Here is a 26,068-nt window from a genome sequence, read left to right on the forward strand (position 1 = left end):
GACGTCACTATGACTTCATGATGACATCACAAATTGCGACGACCTGTGAAGTCACGATGACGTCATGAGGTGAAGTTGTTATATCATGATGATTTTTTGCGTCACTCGCGTTGACGCCGACGGTCACTCTTCGCGTTTAACGAGGGCTTTCGCTGTAATAACTGAAACCGACCATCATACCAAACTTTAAAAGCACCTCCACGCAACGAACGAAAGAGATGACGGAGAGGGTTTTTGAAAAACCATCCATGAGAAAAAACAACAATGCTAGCACAAGGATGTTTGACATATTATATTTAATCTCTGCCCTATGCTGGTGACATGTGAATTAAGACAGTTTCAATTTTACTCAAAGAAAGATTTAGTTTTTCAGATCTCTTTAGGAATGTGACCCTCGAATGTGTCACGCAGATTGTCTAGATTTTTTGCTGATCGATGAGAAGCAAAATGTGGAAATTACCCTACGTCTTATAAGAAAATTGTATTATCACCCTACTATCCCACGCTGGTCGAAACATTCTGAATATACTCTACAAGTAGGGTAATTACCCTACGGTTGGCAACCCTGGTCGGGTTATACAAAAGAAGCTCGGACTTGGACGGGGAGAGCCGGAGTCCCGTGCCCTCCAAGAATTTTTCCGTGCACCTCAGGGCCTCCTGTAGCGATTCCTCGACTCTGCCTTCACTGCTGCCATCGCACCACACATGATGTCATTGGCGTAGAGAGCGTGACTAACATCGTCCACTTCGGAGAGACGGGCGAAGAGGCCGCGCACGGCGACACTGAAGAGAAGCAGCGAAATGACCAACCTCTGAGGAGTGCCCAGTGCCCCCAGCTTGAAAGGATCAGATGTTACCTTGCCCACTTTGAGAGTGGCGCCCCTGCACGGAAGGAACGAAGTGACGAACCTGTGGAACTTGCACCCAAGGTACATGTCCGAAATGGAATAGAGGACATGCCTATACAAAATTTTATCAAAGGCTTTTTCGAGATCCAGCACCAGGATACCCCTGACGTCTCTGGTATCCCTATCGATGATCTGGTGTTGAATCAGTTTCATGACGTCCTGAGTGGAGAGGGACAGGCGAAAACCAATTAATCATCAGGGCTTAGTTTCTGAGCTAGTAGCAGGGGCGTAGCCCCCCAACCCCCCCCCCCCCGCCCAAAATTTTTCAGTTTTGCTTGCGTATATGTACACGTACACATACAAATGCACGCACGAACATACATAAAGTATGGTTGAACCCCCCCCCCCCCCCCCCGGGTACGCCCCTGGCTAGTTGGTTCATTACTTGAGGGAAAACTCTAATCAGTTTTCACAGGTCACGTTAATGCAGTTTCCGGCGCATACCTTGACCCTATTTTAGTGACTCATAACTGTTAGTTCTGCCATGTTTCTATTTCTGTTATGGGATTACCTTGTTAAGCAGCCTATATAAATCGGCACGGTTTCTGATAATAAACAGTTGGAAGTTGGTGCCCATGTCTGTCTGTTTGTGTCTTCGCTTCGTCCTCGTCTTCATTGTGTCATTACAGTTTTTCCTCAATTAATCATGTTGTAGAGGAAGAGCTTGCGTTCCTCGATATACCTAGATATCTGGTTGTGAACAACGTGTTTCGCGACCTTTCCCACGCACGAAGTGACCGAGATTGGTCACAGGTTGTTTGGGGGGGTGGGGGGGTGGGGTCCGACCTGACTTTGGAATCAGAACTACTGACGCAAGCTTCTAATCTTCCGGGACGTGTGGGGGTGCTATCACCCCCTGTAAAGTCGCTTGCACCTCATGGTGCACGCGCGCCTCGCGGATTAGCCGCGGTTAGCATTAACAGCTGCCGAGCGAGATGTGGTGCTGTGCTCGCACGATGTAGGCTTACGCGGTGGCACCGGCAGCGCCACCTGGGAGGTTAGGCTGGTGTGCAGGAAACAGCAGCGAGGCTCTTTGGGGTTTGGTAGCGTGCGTGGATGGACGTCTCCCGCGGTGGGTCCGTGGGGGACGATACCGTGGCTCGTTTCCCGCGGGCCCCTCATGGTGAGTCGAACGTCGGCGACGCCGCGTTCGCGCCACATTGTGTATGTTATGTGTTCTGTGTATTGTATTGCCATTGTATAAGGTCACTCAGCATGTTCCTAGTTGTGTATCACATTCAACAGTCCTTGATGTAAAAGTAGGTAAATAAAAAGACAGGTGTTTTGCACGACCGTGTGAACTGTCTCCGTGCGTTCCGAGAGGGGCAATCTCTTCAGAACCTACAGACGTCACCCGTGTCCCACACGCAATTGATCTCGTCCGTTAACGTGGCGACTGCCTCTTCGTCTAGATTGCAAAGCAACCTGTTCGAGATGCCGTCCGTCCCCAAAGCCGATCGGCTGTTAAGGTTCAAAAGCCCAGACATCATTTTTAGAGAAAGGAGCGTCCAGGTACTCCCTCTGGAAGTCTGCATTGCCTGAGGGGCCCGTGGGTAGGTATCTGTAGGCCAACAACCGGAGAATGTCCTCAACCGTGGAGCCCTCCCATTTGGCTTCGTGCAAAATCCTATACATAGCTATGTCTCTGGTTGGACTTAGAGGCCGATTTGTCCAGGAGCTGCTTCAGCAGGTTCCACTTGCCTCCCGTACGCATTTGCCCGTCAACCGAATTGCAAAGCTGCTGCTTAGCGAGCGCACGACAGTGTTCCTCAATGGTGCGGTTGAGTTCGGCTATCCTTTTACAGGGTCTACGATGAGCCATTGCCCCTTCCACGTGGCCAGGAGACCAGCGTTAGCCTCGAGGATGTGGGCGAGACGACTGTCCATCCTGTTTACCTTGAGGACCATGCAGACTGTCTTGGTGGCAGACTCAACGTCCCTTTTCCATTGCGACAACCAGTCGTTGCAGTCTGTGGGTTATTCTGTCTTTCCCTCCCTGATTTTGTGAAAGAGGTCCCAATCCGTGACCCTAAATTTGCATGGGGAGTGATCGCTACCCAAGTTCTCGTGCAGGTTACGCCAGGAGGTCGGCCCCAACCCCTTGACGAAGGTAAGGTCTGGTGTGGAGTCTCAAGCGATCGAAGTGCTCGTTCCGGTGGGGAAGAACGGCTGCGTCAAGAGTATGCGTCCGTGATCAGTGGTTGCCTTGCCAGAGGTCGCTCCCCTTAGCAGTCGATGACGGGTAGCCCCACTCGCGGTGCGGAGCGTTGAAGTCGCCCGGCGGGCCGCCCGCCACCAGCCCCGCGACTTTCGTCGCAAGGTACGCAGAGCAGTGTCTGTTATCTCTATGGAAACTGTATGTGTTGAGAATAAAGATGTTTTATTTTAGCGAGGCGTTAGGAACGATCTCGATTAGCGAATGCTCGACCTTGCTGTGGTCTATGCGCATGAAGTGTACGACAAAAAAACAGATAAAAAATATTTTGAAGCAGCGTACAACCATGATGTGAGGAGGCAAGCCCTTGCCACTTCCCTGTCAAGCCTTGGCAAGCCAAACTTTTTCCCTGTGTTCTGCCTTACTGGAGGATCACGTGACGCACATGAGAGGATGCGAGGGCGAGACACCTGTGCAGCAGGCGAGGAGGACATGGAGGCTCTCTATGGTGCTTGCCCATGGGCAACTTTACATAGCATCGACTTCATCGATTGGTCTTCTGCACTACGAAACGGCAGCTTGGCCATACGGTGACACGGTTTTGGCTGCGCATTTGCCATGCTTCTTCACCGTGCTGCTAGAGTGACCCTACTGCTGCTCTGACATGAGCGACACGTGGAGGAAGCCTTGCTGGGTCAATGGCTGCGTGCTGACATAATCGTTGACGTCGTGTTATGTTGCCGAAGTATGCATTGTCATGACAGTGGCCGATGCCTACCTACCCCTTTTGGCTTCCAAGAAGGGTGGGAAGGCCAAGCGAGAAACCGACACCAGCCAAAGCGGGTTGTTCAATACCTTGGAACTCTCCTTATACAGCACTTATTCGCAAAGTTCTTGTGGCAGCATGTTCACATCGTACAAGTGCGCAGTTATCGCTTCATCACACATATCAGACCGTGGGATTGTTTATTGGCCCTTTAAAGGGAATACTGCGCTTTAAAACTTTTTAAATTCGATGGATTTTGATGAAACTTGCTTAGTTTATGCATATTTGTGTGATTATTTCAAGTATACAATTATTTTTCTTGTAGAACAGGTTGTTCTTAAAATAAAAGCATTTCATGTGCCTTTTTCGGAGCAAAACCTTTTTCCTAGGCTGAGAGAGTGACAGAGGAAATCCGTGCAGCACAATAATCTGAAATCAGAACTATATGCAATCAAACATGAATGAATCTTCAAACGGGTTTAGACCATGCAAACCATCTGGGTTTAAAGTGCGTTTGAAAACTGGATTTTCTTTTTGTCAAAAGGAAGGAAAAAAAAGCGTTTTCACCGAACTCCAAAAAGAAACTGCTATGCAAACCAAGGGATCATTCGACTGGGTAGCTGCTTACTGCGGGATTTCTTTCGAACAGATATCCAGTAGCAAAAAAGAAACAAACTTGAAACACAGCTTTCGGGGTTCCCACTTTCCCAGAAATGAGCATCTCTGCTCTAACCTAAATGGACCAGAGTCATCCCATGCCGAACGTCCCAGACATTGTGCTCGATCGACCCTCTGAGATTCTGTTCTAAAAAATTGTGGACAGTCATTTTAGTGCACTATTTGCCATCCCTACATTATTTTTTCAAGAAAAAAATTTTTGTGTCCTTAGCGGTGATTTGAATGTCATGTAATGGGTGAAACGAAGGTTGCTGAAATATACCTCAAAAATACAGTGCTGCACAAAGAGGCTTAAAAGGACACTAAAGGCAAACAATAATTTATGTCAAAGTGAAAGCTCAACGTATGACGTCTAAAACGGCAATATTATCAACAACAGTGCCCTAATTATCGAGAAATTAAGCTAAATCTATCACACGATGAGCGCCACGAGAGGGACATTTTGGAAATGATCTCGATGACGTGAGAGCGTCCGACTACAATTAATCACTAGTAATCAAACTAGCTGCAATAAAAAAAGAACCTTCCGTGCATCAAGCGTTGTAATAAAATGCTGCTTGTTCGTTTCTGTTTGATTCATGGAAAAAAGAATCTGTTTGGCGTTGCCATAGGGAACGGCGCGCGTGGTTCAAAGGTTCCGTTTTCGCCAAACTGTGCTTCGCCCGGCGCCCTGCTTCACTCACGCAGTCGCGCCTCAGTGGTAGTTTCGGTATCACGTACTGCTGCTGTGTTTTGCACGCTCGTGAAGGTCAACGTGATTTTATTTCATAATAAGCAACTCCTTGGCACAAAAGTAGCACTATGAGGTTTCTGGACCGCTATTTCAAGTATCAACATCGACTTAATATTTTACTTTAGTGTCCGTTTAAATATCTCGTTTATAGAAAAGAAATGGCACTTTCTAACTCCCTTCCATTAGCATCATGGTACATTGTCTCGCGATATGCTTTGTGGTGAAGCAATACAGTGATTCCGCACTCATTCTGACAATTTTTATAAAATTATACAAAGTCTAAAAACACGATACAACTAGATCACATGATTCAGTGATGCTACTGAGGACTTCCGATTCGGAGCAGCAAAATTTTCATTGCGGAGAACTTTGGAGCAGCAAAAGTTTCCATCTTGGAGCACTTTAAAACGGGTAACTTTGCATCCGGGAGCACTCTGGAGCAGCTAATTTCACATCCTGGAGCACACTGGAGAAGCAAGTTGCAGTTGCATTTACATTCAAGCACCTAAATAATTATTATGGGGCTCTTATGAATAACAAGAAATATTTCGATTCATTCCTAATCTCATGGAGAGAAATCATCTCAGGAGCACTCCATATTTCACTTGATAATGGAAAAATAAGGGCATCATGCAGTTTAGTGTTCTGGAATAACCTTTTCGGCGATTATTTTTGACGCTAGCAAATAAACAGAATACTGGATCAATAAAATTGTACTTTATGAAATAACATTCTAAGTACATCTACCTATGTGGTTATCAGCAGACGTGGTAGACAAACACCGCGACGTACGAAGTTGCTCCAATGCTAAAGAGTCACACTATCTCTAATGCATTCCCCTAAGATGACTCTAAGGCAAAAGCCAGGCTTTTTTCTTCTCGATCAATTCTACTGCTGGGCGCAACATGACATCACTTAGCTAGCCTCTGAAACCCAACCATCTCCAACACTCCCTTGCCTCTCTCTGAGGCTTATGTGCTGAAGCAAGAGCATTCTCGCAGTGATTCCAGACTATCGTTTGCGCATTCCAGACTATCGTTTGCGCAAGAAGGAGATCCACTTCAAGTTGAGCTTCCGCGAAAGAGTCCGACAGTGCATTCAATGTGGGAGCACGATATAACAAACTTCGTTTCTCTTTTACAACGAAGCTGTATATATGGCTAGGACATTCCGTTGGTATTCGGAAAACCCCCTAGTGTCCTCTAGGAAGCAGTGCAAAAAAAAAAAAGAAAGAAAATTTTTTTTAAGAACTCACAGGGTCTCTTATGCATTCGCCTAACATGACTGGGAGGTGAAAGCCATCTTTTTCTTCTCACTCGATTTATGGATCCTCACCCGCCCCCCTCTGAAAGCTTTCTGCACCTAACGCAGTTTTGCACCACCTCCAGGATCACAGGCATTGCAAGCTTTCTGCACATCACCTAGTTTTGCACTGCCTCCATGATTGGTGCACCCATCACGGAAGCAGTGCAAAGTGCCTATGTCGTGTGATGACGTCTTCATTTGACGTCACGGTGTATGACGTCATGATGACGTCATCATGTGATAATTTTTTGCATCACTCGTGTTGACGCCGCCAAAGGTCAATTTTCGTGCTTGATTAGGCACCTAAGGCTTTCACATTATTATTGCGTATTAAACATTAACAGCATGGCCGTTAACAACCTAGCTTTAGATACCAAAACTGGCCTCCACCATGTACCCTCTGTGCCGTGCACTAAACAGCTTCTCTAGTCATCCACCTCACAGTGTGGAATGGCTCAATTTATTTGTATTGCAATAGCAATTATAAGGACACTCTCCCCTTTCTGTATAAAGCCCTAATTGATAACATCACCCCGGGCATCGCATTTCTACCTGCGGCTAAAAGCTCTCAAGTGCTGGCGACGAACGTGGTTGAAGCGGAAATGAAACGAGCCAGCCGTCACCGTTGCGCGGAGTACATGTACAATAACATCAACCCACGTGCGAGGTCTAACGTCGATTGCTCATCAAACAGAAAAGAAACGCCCCACCCATCTTTCGTAAGGGGCATGAAGGGATGCCAGGGGAGGTGAGGGGCGGCTGCGTCGCTCGAAGGGCACAGTTGCTGGTGGACCCACTATCTCGAGGCATCAGGGGATTGCTCATAAACTTGCTGTGCTCTGAATGCTTACTTCGTGTTTAGAGAACTGACAGCACAAAAACTGCTTCGGTCCCTGGAATGGCCGTATTCCCTTAAAACAGCGTTTTGTTGAGTTACGCGAGATCGGATCCAAAGAAGTTGGCAGCTAGCCTCACTTCATATAACATTACAATTTGTTGGTATCGCATTTGTTGCTTCGCCTCAAAGCGAGACTGTGATCTTTTTTTTTAATCATCATTTATTGACCCTCGAAAGCGAGGGGTGGACGTGTAACATGCATGGCGGGAAGCATTGGATGGGAAGCATTAAACCACACCCTTGTTGTGCAATTAGCATTGTGCGATGATTGGTTGTTATTTTACTCTTCTTCCACACCATATTACATAGGTTAACACGATTCCTTGCCCAACACGACACCTGTAAAAGGCGTTTTGCAAAGGTGTTTCAAGAACCGGCGTGGCTCTGTGGCAAAATACTCGACTGCCACGCAGAGGGCCCAGGTTCAAATCCCATTCATTCCTGGGTATTTTTTTTAATTTTATTTTTTCCTCTCTATATCGGTTACGCCACCGACAGCAGTGGCGACGCTGCTCAATGCAGGAACGGGCTCCGACGAGCTGCGCTCTAAAATTCGAATTGGGACCCTAGCACTCAGGAGCTCAAAAGGACAGAACCTTTTAGGCGGTATTTCAAATCAAATCAATCAAATCAAAGTTTTATTTACATCCTGAAGATGTAGGCAAGCTTGGGCGAAAAAGCGATACAATTTGCTTGAGGAAAGCCCAAGCCCCCGTATACAGGGCATACCATAGAGACACACAAGGATGTGAAAATGCTGTCACAAAAACAAACTAGCGCGCTTCATACATGAAAAAAAATACTATCACTAATACTACCACAAAATCAAACCAGCGTGTTACATGAGAAAAAAGAGATGAAATGGTTAATGTGACAATTTAAACCTTGTTTCTACAATATTTATGATTACAAAGATAGAGTATGTGTAAATGTAAATATATACCGACAGTCAATCACGAAAGATAATGATTTGACCCAATAATTAATCCAAAACAACAGCAAACATCAAACAAACAAAAATAATGAAAATAGATCTCTCTTCATACAGTACAGCAATTTTTTTTACGGAGATTAGTTACAGGAAATGTTTTTTAATATCACTTATACTGCGTTTCTCCAATTCTATTTCGCTACTGAGGAGTGTGTTAAGCAAGTGAGGCAAACAATACATGGCTTGCACCTACGTCACTTGACGTCACTGCTAGGAGTGAGTCGGCCATATTGGTGAACAGCGGTTAGACCTTGTTCAGCGCTGCCTGGTCGCACCTGCGAGTTTCTTCCTCTACTATGGTTATATGCGCAGCTGCAGGCTGCTTTAATTGTAGCGACAGCTGCGGAAGAAAGAAGCAGCCCACTAGTATGAGCTTCTTTCAAATACGAGAGGTTATTGAAGGCGAGTGCGAGCATACGAAAATGCTCAGCGCGAACCGTCGGAGGACCTGGCTGGCGCACAGAAGGCGTGCAAATTTCGGCGAACAACACCCCAACGTTCGTGTGTGTGGAGCGCACTTCGTAGCATGCAAGCGAAAAAGAGAGGAGATATGAAGACACTGATTAGCATGGATGCTCTTGTGTTCGTAGGAAAGCCGTCTGCGTTGTTCGACGAGATGTACCCAAACTGGGGACGACGAGACGGCGGACTGGGGACGGCGGCTGTAGCCGCCGTCTCTAGACTCGGCTACAGCTGGAAGCATGCAGGCGCTGCGCGACATGAGTGCACGAAAAAACGGTGTCATGAAAAATGGCAAGCAGAGACTGAACGGCGCCGAGCACAGGCCAATGCGTGTTGATGAAGCCGAATGCGGTTCGCTCCCGATGACAGTCCGCATGCAGTGACTAAACCATCAGAACTACATTCACACACACGTACTACATCCCTCTATGTTTATGACAAACTGGACAGCACAGGAGACGTGCGAACGAAAAACGCGCTGTAGCGTGTGCACCTCGCTGCACTCGCATGAGAACTAAGTGCGAACATCAGCACTTGTTGATTTAGCAGCATTCGTGCATCGCTATTTCATAACTTGGGGCTGGAGAATGGGCGATTTTCATGAACCATTCAACTTGCCTTGCAAGCATGATCAAATTTACGGTCGGGAAGCTCGTTTTCATACAGGCTCTTTACCCAGCCGCTGGTAAAGTAGTCGTGCGGTTCCATTGATTTGTACGCCTTTATTTCGCCCAGAGTAACCAGGTCAGTGCTGAAAACCAAATAGTTCACGATGTCCTGGTACGCGCGACACCTCTGGGAAGGCAGAGATGTTCGATGTCGTGTCCGTTCTGAGTCGAAGCGTGTCACACACGCTTCGAAGGCTTCGAAGCGAGTCACACAACCGCACCTTTCCTCATAGCGAGAACACGCTTACCCTATCAGTTCTGAATAGTACGCCGCATTTCATGGCTGCCTTGTGCCGACCGGCGGCATGATGCACGGCTCGCGAAAAGGAAAGTGACTGTGGCAATGCGTCGTACTAGGGTGGCTAGTCGAACTGAACACTAGTTGCACGGCTGGTACGTGCAGCTTGTTTGTGCGGCTGTTCACTAACATGGCCGCCGCAGTAGGACCGCAGCAACGTCATGTGCAAGCCATGTATACCATAACATTTGTCGTCCGTATTCAGTTCGACAAAAGGGGATGTTCCAGAAGCCTTGTTTGCAGAGAGAATAGAAAGGAGTATTTCCTCTTAGATTAGCGAGATTTAGAAGGTCATGTTGATTTTTATGAACAGACTTTTTATATTTGATAGCTAGTTTCCAATCATAAAATTTTCCTATGGGTACAACCAAGGAGGTTTAAATAAAACTTGCTGGAGTGGAGGCCGCCTATACTTACCAATGAACCGCAGTGAAGCCGCGCCGCGCGTGCGGCGGCCATCTTGCCATAGGCAAGAAACGGGAGCCAAAGCGCATCTGCCGCGCTGACCGCGTCTCTCCGCCGTGGTTTTTAACGGTTATGGCGAGCATTAAGGGAGAAGTTATCAAGAATAAGAAGTCAAATTGCAGATAAGTATGCAGTCAGTTTTATTCTGTTTCTTTTGGCATTTTCCTTGCAAGCATGCACACCGAAGAAGGGTCTGTATCACTGGTTTTTAAAAATATTAACCTTCGTAAGATCACACCTCACTTCTCGGCACTCATTTTCCTCTTTATTTCATTCGTCATGTGACAGAGTCTTATGCATATATGGAGTTCGGCCACTTTCTTTGAGAGGAATATAAATGTGGGTGTTCAAAGCACAACACTCAAGGATATGTTCATCAAGGCTTGAAAGACATTTGTTGTCTCAACACAAGCTCATAGCCTCCAAAACCAGCAGTTCTTGGCTTTGCATGGACGTGCTTCAAATATGGGCATTCAGCTTGCAGTCGACACTATGTCACTAGATATACAGTTTTTCGATACTATTTTGGTGGCTCGGCTCTCTCTTATCCTGTCAATGAATCAATTAAAAACTCCCAAGCGGCATCCTAAGTCGTAAATTTAAGCCAACGAGCATATACACATGCAGTCTGTCATCATGCATTCCAGTCCCAAAGTTCGCCCACAATCTCAACATGTTTCCTCATTTGTCATCAACAATTAAAGTACACTACAGAGTCTTTGCGCGGCATTGGGCTAGCTTTTTCGAGACTGTGACTCATCCGTGAAGCCAGCACTTCCTTTGATGGAATTCTGTATACCGTTCTCGTATAGCGCGCTCTGCTGACAGTGCTCGATTAAACTTCGAGCGTACATAATCATTAGCTGATGGAGAAAATCATTAAAGGGACACTAAAGGCAAATATTAAGTCGACGTTGATTGTTGAAATAGCGGTCCAGAAACCTCGTAGTGCTGCTTTTGTGCCAAGGAAGTGCTTATTTTGAAATAAAATCACGTTTTTAGTGGTCCGCATTGCGTTAGCGCGCTTCAAATCTCCCGCCTGAAAATACGACTCTCCTACGTCACTGCTGCCGTGCCCAACGTTGCCCGCTTTTACTGCGCGGCCGCCGACACTAGTGGCAGCCGAGCGGAAGTAGCGGGACCCACAGTAGCAACAACGGCGCTGCGGCAAGGACTTGCTCGGATGGGCACATTCAAAGCCGTCACCAAGTTGCGGTTGGTCTCGTAATCCTCAGTACGAAAGTGCAGCGAGCACACACGCAGAGGTTTTGACTGTTTAGCACACTGGCGCAATGGCATGACACTAAGCCACTTCGAGCGTACGGGTTCATTCCGCGGCACCCAGTGAAAAGACACACCAGTTTCTTTGCTGCAGCACTGGCGTTGTGCACCGTTCGGGCATCCGGCAATATCACACGCATGCGGCATTTTGTCGAACTTTCTGTCAGAGCGACTTTCACGAGCGCGCAAAACACGCACGGCAGTACGCGATCCCGAAACTACCACTGAGACGGGCGAGGCACAGTTCGGCGAAAACGGAACCTTTTAACCACGCGCGCCGTTCCCCATGGCAACGCCACAGAGGTTTTGTTTTCCATGAATCAAGCGGAAACAAACAAACAGCATTTTATTACGTCTTTTGATGCTCGGAATGTTCTTTTTTTACTGTTGCTAGTTTGATTACTAGTGATTTATTGTAGGCCGACTTCCCTACGTCATCGGGATCACTTCGAAAATGTCCCACTCGTGGCGCTCATCATGTGATACATTTAGCTTAATTTCTCGGTAAGTAGGGCACTGCTGTTGATAATATTGCCATTTTAGAAGTTGTCATACATTGGGCTTTCACTCTGACATAAATTGTTATTTGCCTTTAGTGTCCCTTTAACGCAAACGTCAGCAGCTCGGATGGATACGTGCCTTTCTGGTCTTTCATGCCCTGTGGAGGGGTTGCTGTATATATGGGGGAAGACAGCAGTAAACATCCCTCTGCCCTACTCAGACATGAGCTTGATCCTTGATCTCCTTTATTATCGCTTGAAGATCGAGCCTCGCGCTTTTTAGTCAGTCTGCAATTTTTCTGCTGCAGAATGTTCATATTGAGTTGTTTTATCTCGCCTTGGGAAATATGAAGCACTTCTTCGTAATGCTGTCGTGTAGGTGATGCAACTGTCACATCATCAACAACTTTTTTCAATTTGAACACATATAACGGCCGGAGTATCCCGGGGCCTCGGTTAGGTCGCTTTATTTGCAGCTGGAAGGAGCATTGCACAGTTTAGACCTACTGGTTTTACTCACTGCACTGCATAAAGCAAATTCAAATAACAAAAGAAAAGGCACGAACATAAAAAAAACAGGTCCTTGTGTATTGCCCAAATGATGTTACTTATACTCGTAGTTGCGAGCTACCCTTTTATAACACAACAGGGCAACCGATAACAAAATCTAGGGAGTCACCTATTTATATAAATTCAACGAATAGGAAATAGTGCGTCCTTTTCCTATTAGCGCTCCGCATCAGGGGAATCAACAAGCACACGAATGTGTATCACTGGGTTTTGCAAGTGTTTTACAAGTGCATCAAGCGCAGTCGGACAACTCCCGGGTCGCAGCCTAGTGCGGTTGAAACAATTCGAGAGGTGCGTCTAACATATGTGATCGCCGTCTTTTGGCTTCCCGTCAAACAGCCTGCCCCGACGTGCTTTGAACATTTGGCTCCTTAAGAAACCAGTTAGGAAAAGAGAATGACCGTCAGATGTGAAATTAGATTGCGAGCTGTCAGCACCTGTTCCAGCATGTAGAGAAGCTTCCATCAAGCTCTAAATGTTCTGCTTACAACTGAAGCTTCATCCCAGAGTGCCTTTTCGCTCGACTTATACAGCCGTACGTAACGCACGATGTACTCAACAATGTCCGGACGCCACCACGCCAGAGAACAGCTGGAACATCTATGCGGCCGCTGCAGCATACATTGCGGAAGGCGCGCTTTCTGCCTATGGCAAGATGGCGGCGTGCGGCTTCAGCTGAGGGGCGCCTCCTCCACTCAAGCAAATTTTATTTTAACCTCCTTGGGTACAACGTTAAAATGATGAAACAAATCTTTTGTATATGCACGATATTCAACGTTAGCTATGGACCGAAGAGCCCTTTTTTGTAACATATTCTATGGTTATTTCTTTGTGTGGAATTTCCCCACACTAAAAAACAATGATTTATGTGAGATAAAAAAAGCCTGTTGTAGAGCATGAGTTTTATAGATACAGGCAGAATGTGTTGAAATTTTGCAATAGCACCCACACTTCTAGCCACCTGAGATTGAATGTGGTCAAAATGACCGTCCCAGGACATATTTTTTTGAAACAGCACACCTAAAATTTTTATTGAGTTCACAAATTCTATAGGTGCCGTGCCTAAAAATAAGGTACTATCAATGGTGACTGAAAGCTGACGCGGATGAAAAAGAACGGCCTTTGTTTTCTCATCATTAATCAACAGCGAGTTTTCTTTACTCCATTTTTGTATGTCTTCAATGGCTTTATTTATTTCAGGTGTTAAACATTGCAACTTTTTTCCAGTGAAAAATAGGCTGGTGTCATCAGCGTAAATTACATAAGTTGGTGTTTTGTTGATAGTGTTTATGTCGTTTACGTAAAACATGAACAATAAAGGACCCAATATGCTTCCTTGCGGAATGCCAGTGACTACCTGCTGTAACGATGAGACTGCCGTTGCTAACTTGACACACTGAAACCTACGCCTCAAGTAGGATTTTATCAAGAGCAGTGGCGTGCCATGAATACCATATAGTTGCAGTTTTTCTAACAAGGTTGCATGGTGAATCCGGTCAAACGCCTTTGAAAAATGTCTACACATAATGTAAATGTAAATGTCTACACATATCTGTTTTAATTCAAAACCCTTAAGAATGATTTCCTTCTGGGTCAGTAGTGCAGACTCAGTTGATTTGCCGTGGAGAAAGCCATACTGAGATTCATTAATTCAATTGAAAGCGTGACTAAATGTTGCTACTCATTTATGAATAATTTTCTCAAGGCCTTTTGAAAATATTGGCAATATAGAAATCGGCCTGTAATTCAACAACTCATTCTTATCGCCCTTTTTGTGCAGGACAATAACTTTACAGATCTGCATCATTTTCGGAAAACAGCCCGTTATTATTGCAAGGCTGTATATGTGGTACTGCAAGAGCGATTACACACCGGGATGTGTTGGTGGAAGGAATTATGAAAATCTCTTCTAGATGAAGATCCATCAATAAGTTATATTTGAGAAAAAGTGTCAATGCATTCCCACCATTAACCCCTTAAGTGCCAATTACGAAAAATTGTTCCAAAATTGCCAAATTTTTTTATGACGTGAAATGCTTCAGCAACATGTTCAAAACATAAAAAAACTTGCAAAAACGTTTTACGGCTTATAAAAATGCTTTATTCATCATATTTCGCGCCGTCATGCAATACCCAGGCCCGTAGCCAGGAATTTTTTTTGGGGGGGGAGGGGAGGGGAGGGAGGGAGGACCACTTACTGAAGGCCTGTTCAACACATATTTTCGTTATTTATTTTCGGTAAAACACCCATCTCCATCCGAATTTCGGGAGGGGGGGGACCCCAGATGTCCCTCCTGGCTCTGGGCCTGGTTATACTTCATACCTGGGGCATTTGATGGATATTCTGAAAGAAATTTCTGCAACTCCACAAAGTATGGGTTCCATTTCACTTCCCGTGGACAAAATGTACTATTCCTCGATAGTTCAATACAAACTAGGTGAGGCTACCATCCTTGTGGTAGTGCCATGCATTCAAAGTACGGCACTGTGCCATGTTCATTTATACGCGCGGGAAATGGAAGACGCGCATTTCACCGTTTAATGTGCAGAGTCTCATTTGCCCAAATCATAGAACCCTTGCTGCCTTCTATGTTTTAAATAGGAAAACACCATTTGACAAGCCCAGCTCGTCAAAAGCCTCTCCACTGCTGACGAGCCACGACAAGCACGGCTCGTCACGAGCAAAAAAGTGATATTTTCTCATGACGAGCTCAGCTCGTCGTAAGCTGAGCTCGTCATAAGCGGTTAGGGGTTAACGTGCTCTTCCATGGACGCAAAGCACGGAAAATTCGATATTGTTCCATATATCTATTGCTCGCATAACCAGATTTCATTCCGCGATGTCCAGAAACAGAAGGGACAGGCATTTTAGTGGCATGCGTGTAGTTATTACTGAACATTATTTAATTACGTGCCACGCGACGCCTGAAACGAACAATTAGCAGCATTTCCGGAACAGACGATGTCCGCCACGACGACGTCATCCAATTGGCCTAGACGTGACAAGACTCTGCGGAGAGTGCGTTTCGCCATCGAGCCGATTCGCGCAACAGAAGCTGCGTCGGCACCGTGCATGGCATCGTGGCTTAGTCGGAACGAACGTGCGAGCTGTTTATTCATTGGAATAATCCTTCGTCCGTGGTTGTGACTTCGGCGGCCCCCAAATCAAGCTGCACATGTTCGGACGTGCCGGTGGTGCGATTGCCCGTGAGAGATGACCCCAAACCCGAGACTCTGGCGCAGTTTGGCGCAATTTCCGTCTATATTATCAGGATGGTGCAGTAAATCCAATTTGGCGTACTTTGGCATAGTTGGCGCAGGAGTGGAATCACTGCATGATTGCACAGTTGTCAATAAACGTGGCAAAAAAAGCATAGAGGTCGTTGATCAAGCATTTTCGAAGAGGAAGGGACACAAACATAGAAAAATGTATGAAATGACACATGCCGATTGGTGATGTCCAAGTAGAAATGCATGCTTGTGCTCATTTGGAAGGACATACAAACAAGATTTATTTGTGAAAGTTTAATCGAAATAATTTTCATATTAGGCGAGAAAATTTTTTTTAATGCTGAGTATCCGCCACATTCCTGGGCCTGTAAGTGCGCTTCACCGTGCAGTGTCTTTGGGGCCCCGGTAAGCAGGGTTGCCAGGTTTGGCTATTTTGCACCAATATGGCTACTTTCTTAGGCCCATGGTAGCAAAAAAAAATGTGTTGGCTACATGGCTACTTTTTGGCTACATTGTTGTGCCCTTGATTTGAGCCAAATTATCAATATCTGGTAACATCGCAGCCACTGGTGTTTGAATATGTGGTGTTGGCAACCAAATCATGTTTCCAGCTCTCATGATTGAATTTGGCACTTCGATTACACAGAAAATTGACTTTAATTGAAAAGGATGACCAAGTGGCCTAAGCAGGGTAAGGGTCAATGGTGGGGTCATAATATAAATATTACAACTGCACGTTCATATCTGCCACTCAAGTAGGCCTCGCGCACAAGAACAGAAGGCTTCTGGATATGGGTACGGTACACAAGGAAAACTGTTGCATGGGGCCTGACTGTGCAAAAATTAAGCCCCAATTAAGGACATTAAGCCCCAATTGGAAGTCAAAAAGAATCTAAAAGGCTCCTCATCCAGGGTGCTTCTGCACTCCTCTAAATTATAAATCCAACATCCGGCGAAATGTTTGCATCATTTCTTATGATTCAGTACAGCCTTTGACTCTAGAATATTCACTGCTCGGACTTTGCCATCTCACGAGAAATAATTGCGAAGGGGAATACAATTTATGCTTCAATCCCAGCAACTGTGATTTTGAGCGCACTCATACCGTGCGCTTAATTTTATTGTTGTTACTTCTATTCCTTTTAAGAGACATGCAAGACACGTGAAGAGAGTGTCATTTTTTTGCAACAGTGCAAAAACTTCGTATTCCTGCACGAAATGATTTTTAAACTGTACAGTATATGCCTGAATCTCAGCAATTCTGATGTCGAAGTATTTATGCCGTACGCATTTAAATTTTCGCCGGAAGGGTTTTGCATTGAGTCATTTAAAGAAAAACATAGAAGTTATTTTCGCACATGTGTGGCTACTTTTGGCTACCTCTAATCCCCTTGGTTCAAGTTGGCTACTGTTTGGCCAGTTTTTCCAATTTTCTGGCTAGTTTTTGGCTTTTTGACGTGGCAACCCTGACGGTAAGATGCAGCGACCACGCGGGTGGTACAATCGTATGCTGCTTTGCGCTTTTTCTTATTTTCAACACTCATTCGTCAGCTTCCAGCAGTGCCACTGACAAAATCTCTCTAATGTGGTTGCGCTGAGCTGTACCAACTAGCCCAGACAAAGTTTGCCACAGACAAAGTTTCACATGGTTCATTTAGAAAGGTGCTTCTTGAACCACTTTTCTAAATTCTTGAATACCGGGTGTCGCTGGCTCCAGTCAACAATTGGTCAAGAATTGTTCATCTTTTCAAGGTCGTTCTGTGGGATGGGCGGTTTGAGTTGTGTGAACGATACATGGACCACAAAAACTTGATTTTCTTTAAAATAAGCATTTCCTTTGTACAAAACAAGCACCACGACATTTCTGGAATGCTACTTCAGCAATTCACAGTGACTCAGTATTTGCCTTTAGCATCCCTTTAAAGGTTGCACCTGACCATCTCCATTATCACTCCGCCTGAAGAAAGAACAGAGTAGGTCTCAAAATGTCAGGGAAATAAATTCATTTATGGGTAGCATCACTTGAAAGTCATAATTAATTAACCGAACCAGACAGCATATTCTATCAGAATGTCTAGCTTTAACTAGTTCAATATTGCCACGCCCGCTTCGTTTCATTTTGATGTATTAGGGTTTGACCCGCAAGGACAGTTAGCATCGCTCGACGCAGACTGCACCACAGTGTTTGAGAAGCTTCGCGATTGTAGTAGATCATTTTGTTAAGATTGCATGCAGGACCTGAACAGTCAAGATTATTCCAGAGCTTGCGCGACCACCAGTGATAAGGCTGGAAAGTTCGATACGTGATGTATAAAAGACGGTGCGTCACAGCAATGATCAGTTTTATCAACGGCCGATGCTCCGTTCGCTGCAATCACTGCACAGTGTGTATTGCTGTAGTTTGAATTTCCGTTTCCCGGCCACAAGTTCGGCAAAATAAAGAGTTTCATCTTGGACACACCGAGTGCTGCCTTCGTCAACGTCACACCCCGTGACATCTGGTGGAGGTGCTGTTCTTTCATGTTCTGGACGCCCCCATCAAGCCGTGAACACAGCCCAATTCGTGGCGAAGACACCCACACCATCACGAACAGTCGAGCCAGCCACAGACTGAAAGGACTGCCCCCCCAGTATGGACTCCTGCCGGACAAGACAGAAGTCACGGCGACGAAGACAACAGGCACAATGACGGCTGCGGTGTCCCCTGCAGCGATCCTGATGCAGCCACCCAGAGAGCCACTGACCTTCCATGGATCTGGCTCAAGGCATTCGAAAAAGTCTCAACATTCAACAATTGGGACTCCGAGGACAAGCTGCGCCACGTGCACTTTTACCTGGAAGATGGAGCACGGACCTCGTTCGAGAATCGGGAGTCCATTCTTCGAACCTGGGACGTCTTTCACAGTGCTTTCTTGGAAACGTCCGCGAAGGGGTTCGTGGACAGCCCGGTCGCGTCAACCGATGCCCTCCCGAAATCACGTCCTTTTTCTAGCTCGTGCCTTGAGCTCTAGCCGTGAGATGTGCGAGAGGCGCGGCACGGTGGCAGGTAAGTGATGATGATGAAAGGCGAGGATGATGGTGCTACAAGTCCGTGAGCATCACCTGTGGTGTTAGTGAGGAAGAATGGAACCCTACATTTCTGCGTCGATTATCGTCACCTCAACAAGGTTACGAAGAAGGACATGTACCCTCTCCCACGAATAGACGACACCCTAGATCGACTCCACAATGCGAAGTACTTTTTGTCAATGGACCTCAAGATCGGCTACTGGCAAATAGAAGTTGACGAGAGAGACCGAGTAAAGACTGACTTATAACACCAGACGGCCTGTTCGAATTCAAGGTCATACCCTTCGGTCCTTGCTCGGCAGCTGCGACTTTTCAACGCATTATGGATAGAGTACTGGCCAGCTTGAAGTGGCAGACGTGCCTCATATATTTGGACGATGTCGTTGTGTTTGCCTCAAGCTTCGACGAACACCTCCGGCACCTTGAAGCTCTACTTCAAGCAATCAATACCTCTGGACTCACCTTGAAGCCTGAAAAGTGCCGCTTCGCGTACGAGGAGCTCTTGGTCTTGGGTCACGAGGTCAGCAAGGATGGTGTTCACCCAGACCCGCGGAAAACAGCTACCATCACTGCCTTCTCGCCACCCACTGACAAGAAGGCTGTACGCCAATTACTCGGCTTGTGCACCTACTACAGACGCTTCGTCAAGGAATTTTCACGATTAGTCGAGCCGCTAACGCACCTCACGAATACCAACGTGCCATTCAAGTGGGAAACGGTGCAAATCGAAGCATTCCAAGAACTGAAACGCCTTCAGATGCCCCCTCCGATACTAGCGCATTTCGACGAATACGACGATACGAAAATCCACACAGGCACAAGCAGCGTAGGACTCGGCGCTGTCCTTGTGGAGATGACTGACGGGCTAGAAAGGGTCATCTGTTATGCTAGCCGGTCGCTATCAAAGGCAGAAAGCAACTATTCCACAAGAGAAAAGGAGTGCCTGACCATCATCTGGACTACATCGAAGTTTAGCCTCTACCTCTATGGCCGGCACTCCAAAGTTGTGAGCGACCACCACGCTTTGTGTTGGCTAGCTAACTTGAAAGACCCTTCAAATCGCCTCACACGGTGGAGCCTAAGACTTCAAGAATTCGACATAACCGTCGTTTACAAGTCCGGAAGAAAACACTCTGACACTGACTGCCTGTCTCGCGCACCCGTCGACCCACCGCCGCAGAACGACCAGGAGGATGAGTGCTTCTTGGGAACCATAAGTGCTGACGATTTTGCCGAATGACAGTGAGTGGACCCAGAACTTGGGGGCTTTGTGGAATACCTCGAGGGCCGGACCGCCATTGTTCCGAAGGCATTCAAGCAAGGACAGGCGTCATTTTTCTTGCGAAACGGCGTTCTCCCAGAGAAGAACTTCTCGCCCCTTCGAACCAACTACCTTCTCCTGGTGCCTTCAGCACTGAGACCAGAAGTCCTTCAGGCCCTACACGATGACCTGACGGCTGGACACCTTGGTGTTTCCCGCACGCTCGCAAGAATACAGGAAAAGTACTACTGGCCGCCCCTTGCAGCTGACGTTGCTCGCTACGTGAGGACATGCCGAGACTGCCAGCGAAGCAAGACACTGCCGACAAGACCAGCAGGCTTTCTTCAGCCGATCGAACCACCTCGCCGACCGTTCCAGCAAATCGGGATGGACCTACTGGGGCCGTTTCCAACGTCGATGTGCGGAAATAGGTGGATCGTCGAAGCTACAGACAACCTCACCCGCTACGCCAATACAAGGGCCTTACCTAGAGGCAGTGCTGCCATAGTGGCCAAGATCTTTGTTGAGGACATCGATCTGCATCGTGGCGTCCCATAGGTCCTCATCACCAAGAGAGGTACCGCATTTACTGCGGAGCTAACTCGGGTGATCTTGAGATATAGCCAGACAAGACACCACTGGACCACCGCCTACCACCCTCAGACCAATGGCCTCACCGAGCGTCTAAACAAGACCATCGCCGACATGCTGGCCACGTACATTGATGTCGAGCACAAGATGTGATGCCATCCTTCTGTATGGGACCTTCGCATACACAGCTGTGGCCGTACAAGTTGGTCTACGGAAGGAGCCCGGCAACGACACTCGACGCAATGCTGCCAGCTACCACCTACGAAGGCAATCTCGATGTCGCCACTTATTTGCAAGATGCCGAAGAAGCTTGACCGCTCACCCGCCTGCATATCAAGAACCAGCAGAGGATCAACAGCCGTCACTATAATTTTCGGCAACGCCACATGGAATACCAGCCCGGTGACCGTGTGTGGGTCTGGACACCGATGCTCTGATGAGGACTAAGTGAAAAGGTTCGGCGATACTCCGGGCCATACAAAGTGCTACGACGTCTCAGTGCACTGGACTAGGAGGTTGTTCCAGGCGGCATCACAAACTCTCAGCAGCGCAGCACACAACCTGAAGTCGTTCACGTCGTGCGCCTCAAGCCGTTTTATGCGCGTTGAAGAACCTGCGGACTCTGCTTTTGCTTGCTTCATTGAACATTGTTCTTTCGAGTTAGATGGAATTTTTTTACTTCCATGTTCAGTTTTTAGCATCGAGACGATGCTTTTTCAGAGGGGGGCATTGCCACGCCCACTTCTTTTGTTTTGATGTATTCGGGTTTGACCCGCAAGGATGGTTAGCAACGTTCGACACAGACTGCGCCGTAGTGTTAGAGATGCTTCGCGACTGTAGTAGGTCATTTTTTCAAGATTGTGCGCAGGACACGAATAGTCAAGATTATTCCAGAGCTTGCGCGACCACCGGGGATAAGGTTGGAAAGTTCGATAGGTGATGTATAAGAGACGGCGTGTCCCAGCAATGATCAGTTTTATCGACGACCGACACTCTGTTCGCCGCTATCACTGTACAGTGTGCATTGCTGTAGTTTCGAGTTTCATCTTGGACACACCGACTGCTGCCTTTGTCAACGTCACGACCCCATAACAATTTGTTGAACTGAAATTTCTTATGCCGAAATTAACTGTACATGTGGCATCGTACCTTGCAGCATTAATGCCGGTTCTTGCGCATGTTCTACAATGTACGCATGCAATCTGATTAAAAATGGTGATAAGACTGGAGAATGCCCACTGGAACTATCTGTGTCACTGGAAGTATCTGGAGAAGTTTCCGCTACATGAAGGCGCATCTTGCACCGAGCGATTACGTAATTTGGTAACCTGTGAAAAATGCCCACTGGAAGTATCTGTGTCATTACAAAGCAAGGAATTAGCTTGCTTCAAGTAGTGTACTAGGGCACAGAGAGGCTTACCGTAGCCTGAGGGGTTGCACTTGTGTGGGAGGTGACGGGCACTGCCGGAACGACGCTTGCATACTGTGGTTGCTGAAAGAGAAGAGCTTGCTTGTGGAACACTGCTGTCATCTCATTAGTGCCACTCACAAAAGCTCACAATTCTAATGACGGCAACGAAAGCAAACAATAATTTAGAAAATGTCTACAAAAGGAGCTTCCACTGGGGCTTGTAGGTACTATATCATCTGAAGGTAAACAGGGACAAAAGAGGAGGAAACACAGACCACACACAAGCTAACGACAGTTCTTTGGCGGGAAACATGACCTTATTTATGCCCACGTTGGAACACATTGGAATGCACATATTGCATATTACAAAGCAAAAGGTTAACATGTATGTGTTGTACCAGTCAGATATGCTGGTGCATTTGTCTTTGACACAAGAGATCCTGCATTTCATTTCCGTTTTTTGCTATGACAGTACACTTTTGAAACTCAGGTTTATAACCAAATTCATCGCAGTGAAGGGCCAGCCACCCCCCTGCCTTGTTCCTCACATTGTACACATGCTCACGAAGGCAGTCATTAATGCAACAACCTGTTTGTTTGGACATAGCTGGTGCTGCAGCTGTCTGTCTGTGTTTCCTTGTCTCTTGTCTGTTTTTTGTGCGCAACAGTTTGAGCACGATGAGATTATCGCTCGGAAACTTCCACAACGTCGTTTTGATGTGACAGAGCTTCCACAACTCTCGACACAAACTAGGAGAATGGAATGTGCTTCAATGCGGCGAAAGCAGTCTCCTGAGATCTGCTCTTGGCCACGTGAATCTCGGAAGCTGTGCATTAACTCTTATTCTGCGATCGCGTTAGGCCTCGAATTAGGTTTAACGCTGCCTTCTGCAAGCCATGACAGGCTTGTGGCTTTTTGCAGGAACTGCACACACTCTGATCACAGACTGAAGTGGACATGTCCACTAGATAAGCAGCTCCAGAATAGCTCTGCTGGAAAACAATGAATTTACACTCAAACCTCATTATAACAAAGTCACATCTGCCACGAAAATAACTTCGTTATATCCGAAAATTCGTTATAAACATTTAATTGTAACACTGTAGCTATGACAAGACTATTCTTCATTTACTTCGTTATAACCGATAATTCGTTATATCCGTGTTCGTTATATCGAGGTTTGAGTGTACCAATTTTTTCGTGAACCACTGCACGTAGCAGATGTGTGGTACAACACAGTGAACACAGGATGTGACTTAAAACATTTCTAGGTACTACACTGCTTAACTACATGTTTAGTTAAAATATACACGAAGAAAGTGTAGATAAGACAGTAGCCCTAAAAAGCACTTGCACTACTAAACAAACTATTTTAAAAATACCATACGAACAAACCCAAAGCCCAGTCAAAATCAGTACGTACTTACTTTCTCTACACATACATGATTAGCACATACATGGTATGTGCTAATCATGTAGTATGCGCTTTCCTTTCTTGGTCAAAAAAATGGGGCTCAGCTTGATCTTCCTATGAAAAATGCCTCGCTTGGGGGCATGGTCTTCCTATCATAAATAGGAAGACCATGCTGAACGCCATTATTTCTACAAAAAATGTTAAACGAATGCGTGGTTCCAAAGGACACCCCCCACCATTACCTAGAACACCACCCCTGCACCTGCGTCACTATAATGCCTTGAATAACTTTAATGCAGTGTCTTCAAGCAAGATTGCAAAGATTTCTTTTGGTGCGCATTATGCTCTTTGTTGTCACAATCAGCATGTCTTGTGTTGTCGGATCTGTCCCACTGAAAACGGGATAGCGTTAAAGTTCCTGTGTCGGCTTCAGCGCACAAGAAAGGCCCGTTGCAAAATTCATATGGCAGTCCCATGTGCTTGCATACGTACCACAGTGCTAACGCACAGTTTCACTGTTGGTATGATTGTCATGATTCAAGAACATTGTGAAGGAAATATGAAGAGAGCTAAAAAATAAGTGAATTTTTGAGAAAGAAAAAGAAAGAAGACATGAAACCCAGAAAGAATGCAAGAAAGAACATACTATAGTGAAAAGGAAGATGAAGTAAAAAGAAGAGAAAGATGTAGCAGAAAGTGAAAAACACTTGAATCGAGAAGAGCCATATAGGAGTTGGAGCGGGGATGCTGCCTTGCTGAGGCCTAGCAAGCCTAGAAGGACGTGTCCCGACTGCCCAAAAAACGCACAGTGAGATGGGCATTACCAGGAAAGGTGCCAATGCAAAGTTGGATACGTAGCCATTACAAAGACACTGTGAAGAACTTGAGGGAATTGAGCGTGCCCTCCCCTTTGCAACTCGTTCCCCAGCTAACGCGTGTGCTGGCCCCGCGCGGCTCGAGCGCCAGGAAACGCCGTTATTTGGCGACATGGCTACCGTGGCTACGCCGCCAGGCCTTTCTGCTTGGTGCGAGCCATGCGTTGGTCTTCCCCGCACGAGCCACGTCTACGGACATGCCCGGAGCATGCTCGCGCCACTACGGGACCACGCTAGCCTACGTCACTGCGCGATGCCTGTCCTCATTGGCCGCCAGTGACAACCCCCTTCCCCCTTGAGCTCGTTTGTCTGGCGCGGGCTTGCCCGCGTCAGATGCTCTCAGGCCAACACAAAAGGTTGACGCGCTGCTCTAGCAGGCGGCTTCTCGTTCATGTGCTTGACTGCTGCCCTTTGTGTGATAGTCGTAGCGCTGCTAGCAAGCGTACTCGATTGGTCTTGCGGAGTTCCTTTTACGGCCTGCAAGCCCGTGACTGTCGTACTGTGCTGCATCTTGGGTTAATAAACCCGTATTGTTTGTTGACATGCTGCCTCGAGTGCCTTTTCTGCGCCGTGCCGGAGAGTCGAGGAGAGTCGAGGAGAGTCGACGAACCCGGCCGTAGTGTCTTTGTTCGCTGCGGCAGTGGAGAACGTCACGTCCCTTGCCGGTCACCTCGTAGGGTAAGCATCTCGCAAACCTATCTCCACAAACTATGGTGAAGCTGTAAAGGCAGGGCACCCAAGTCGAGCGGTACAGCCACATCGACAACTACTCATCAATATCATTAATATCAAGATGCTACACACGACATGCAGATGCAGTCCGTACCAAAATCACCAAGAATGAAAGGCACACCAGCACCAAAGACGCTACATTGGTGCCGTCTCTGTGCCGACCAATGCAGTGCAGCAAGTGGACGTCATAACGACGCCACAGCTACCCCTTGACGACAACATGGGCGACACAGTGCTGCATTTTGTTTTTAGGTTTGGATATTTTGTAATACAGTCGAACACAGATATATCGAACTCGAAGGGGATCGCGAATTAGTTCGATATATGAAAACGCCAGGCCTGCGCTGAAACAGCAGCACAGTCACAGCGAAAGCTGTAAGAGCGGCGTTTCTAGAGCCCGTTGTATGCTCTCTTGGGGCTACTAATACAAGTACACTAGCACGGTACCCACTATGCCATAAATAACAATTTTTGTGAAGTTGGAAAGCACCTACTAAGCCATTATTCATCATTCTGCGGAGAAGCGGGGCACCAGCTATACGTCTGTAAGGCATTATGTGCATTTGTTGACGCGACGACTGATGACGATGAAGAATTATGGCTCAGCCCTTTGTAATGGGTTGGAAGCTTTAAATGGCCCACCAGTTATGCAATTTGCATTGGGTGACGCCCAGTCGCTATTTGCCTCTCCCACCATGCTGTATAACATACGTTGACGTGGGAGAGAGAGGTGGGGGGGGGGGGGGCGAAGAAATTTACTGAGACCCCGAGGCATTTGGATCATGCGCTTATGGGCTTCCTTGGC

The 26,068-nt window shown here is 46.7% G+C and overlaps 1 protein-coding gene across 6 annotated transcripts in view; it reads right to left on the reverse strand.

Moving 5' to 3' along the window:
* The window catches only part of LOC119372693 (serine/threonine-protein kinase WNK4), a 352,802-nt gene that overhangs the window by 192,227 nt on the left and 134,507 nt on the right, over positions 1-26,068 (reverse strand). For all 6 annotated transcript variants that reach the window (XM_049419747.1, XM_049419751.1, XM_037643142.2 and 3 more), the window contains exon 9: positions 22,251-22,322. In XM_049419747.1, coding sequence (XP_049275704.1) covers positions 22,251-22,322 — 72 coding nt within the window. The remainder of the gene's footprint in view (positions 1-22,250; positions 22,323-26,068) is intronic.

Source organism: Rhipicephalus sanguineus, chromosome 10, assembly GCF_013339695.2.
Source record: "Rhipicephalus sanguineus isolate Rsan-2018 chromosome 10, BIME_Rsan_1.4, whole genome shotgun sequence".
NCBI lineage: Eukaryota > Metazoa > Arthropoda > Arachnida > Ixodida > Ixodidae > Rhipicephalus > Rhipicephalus sanguineus.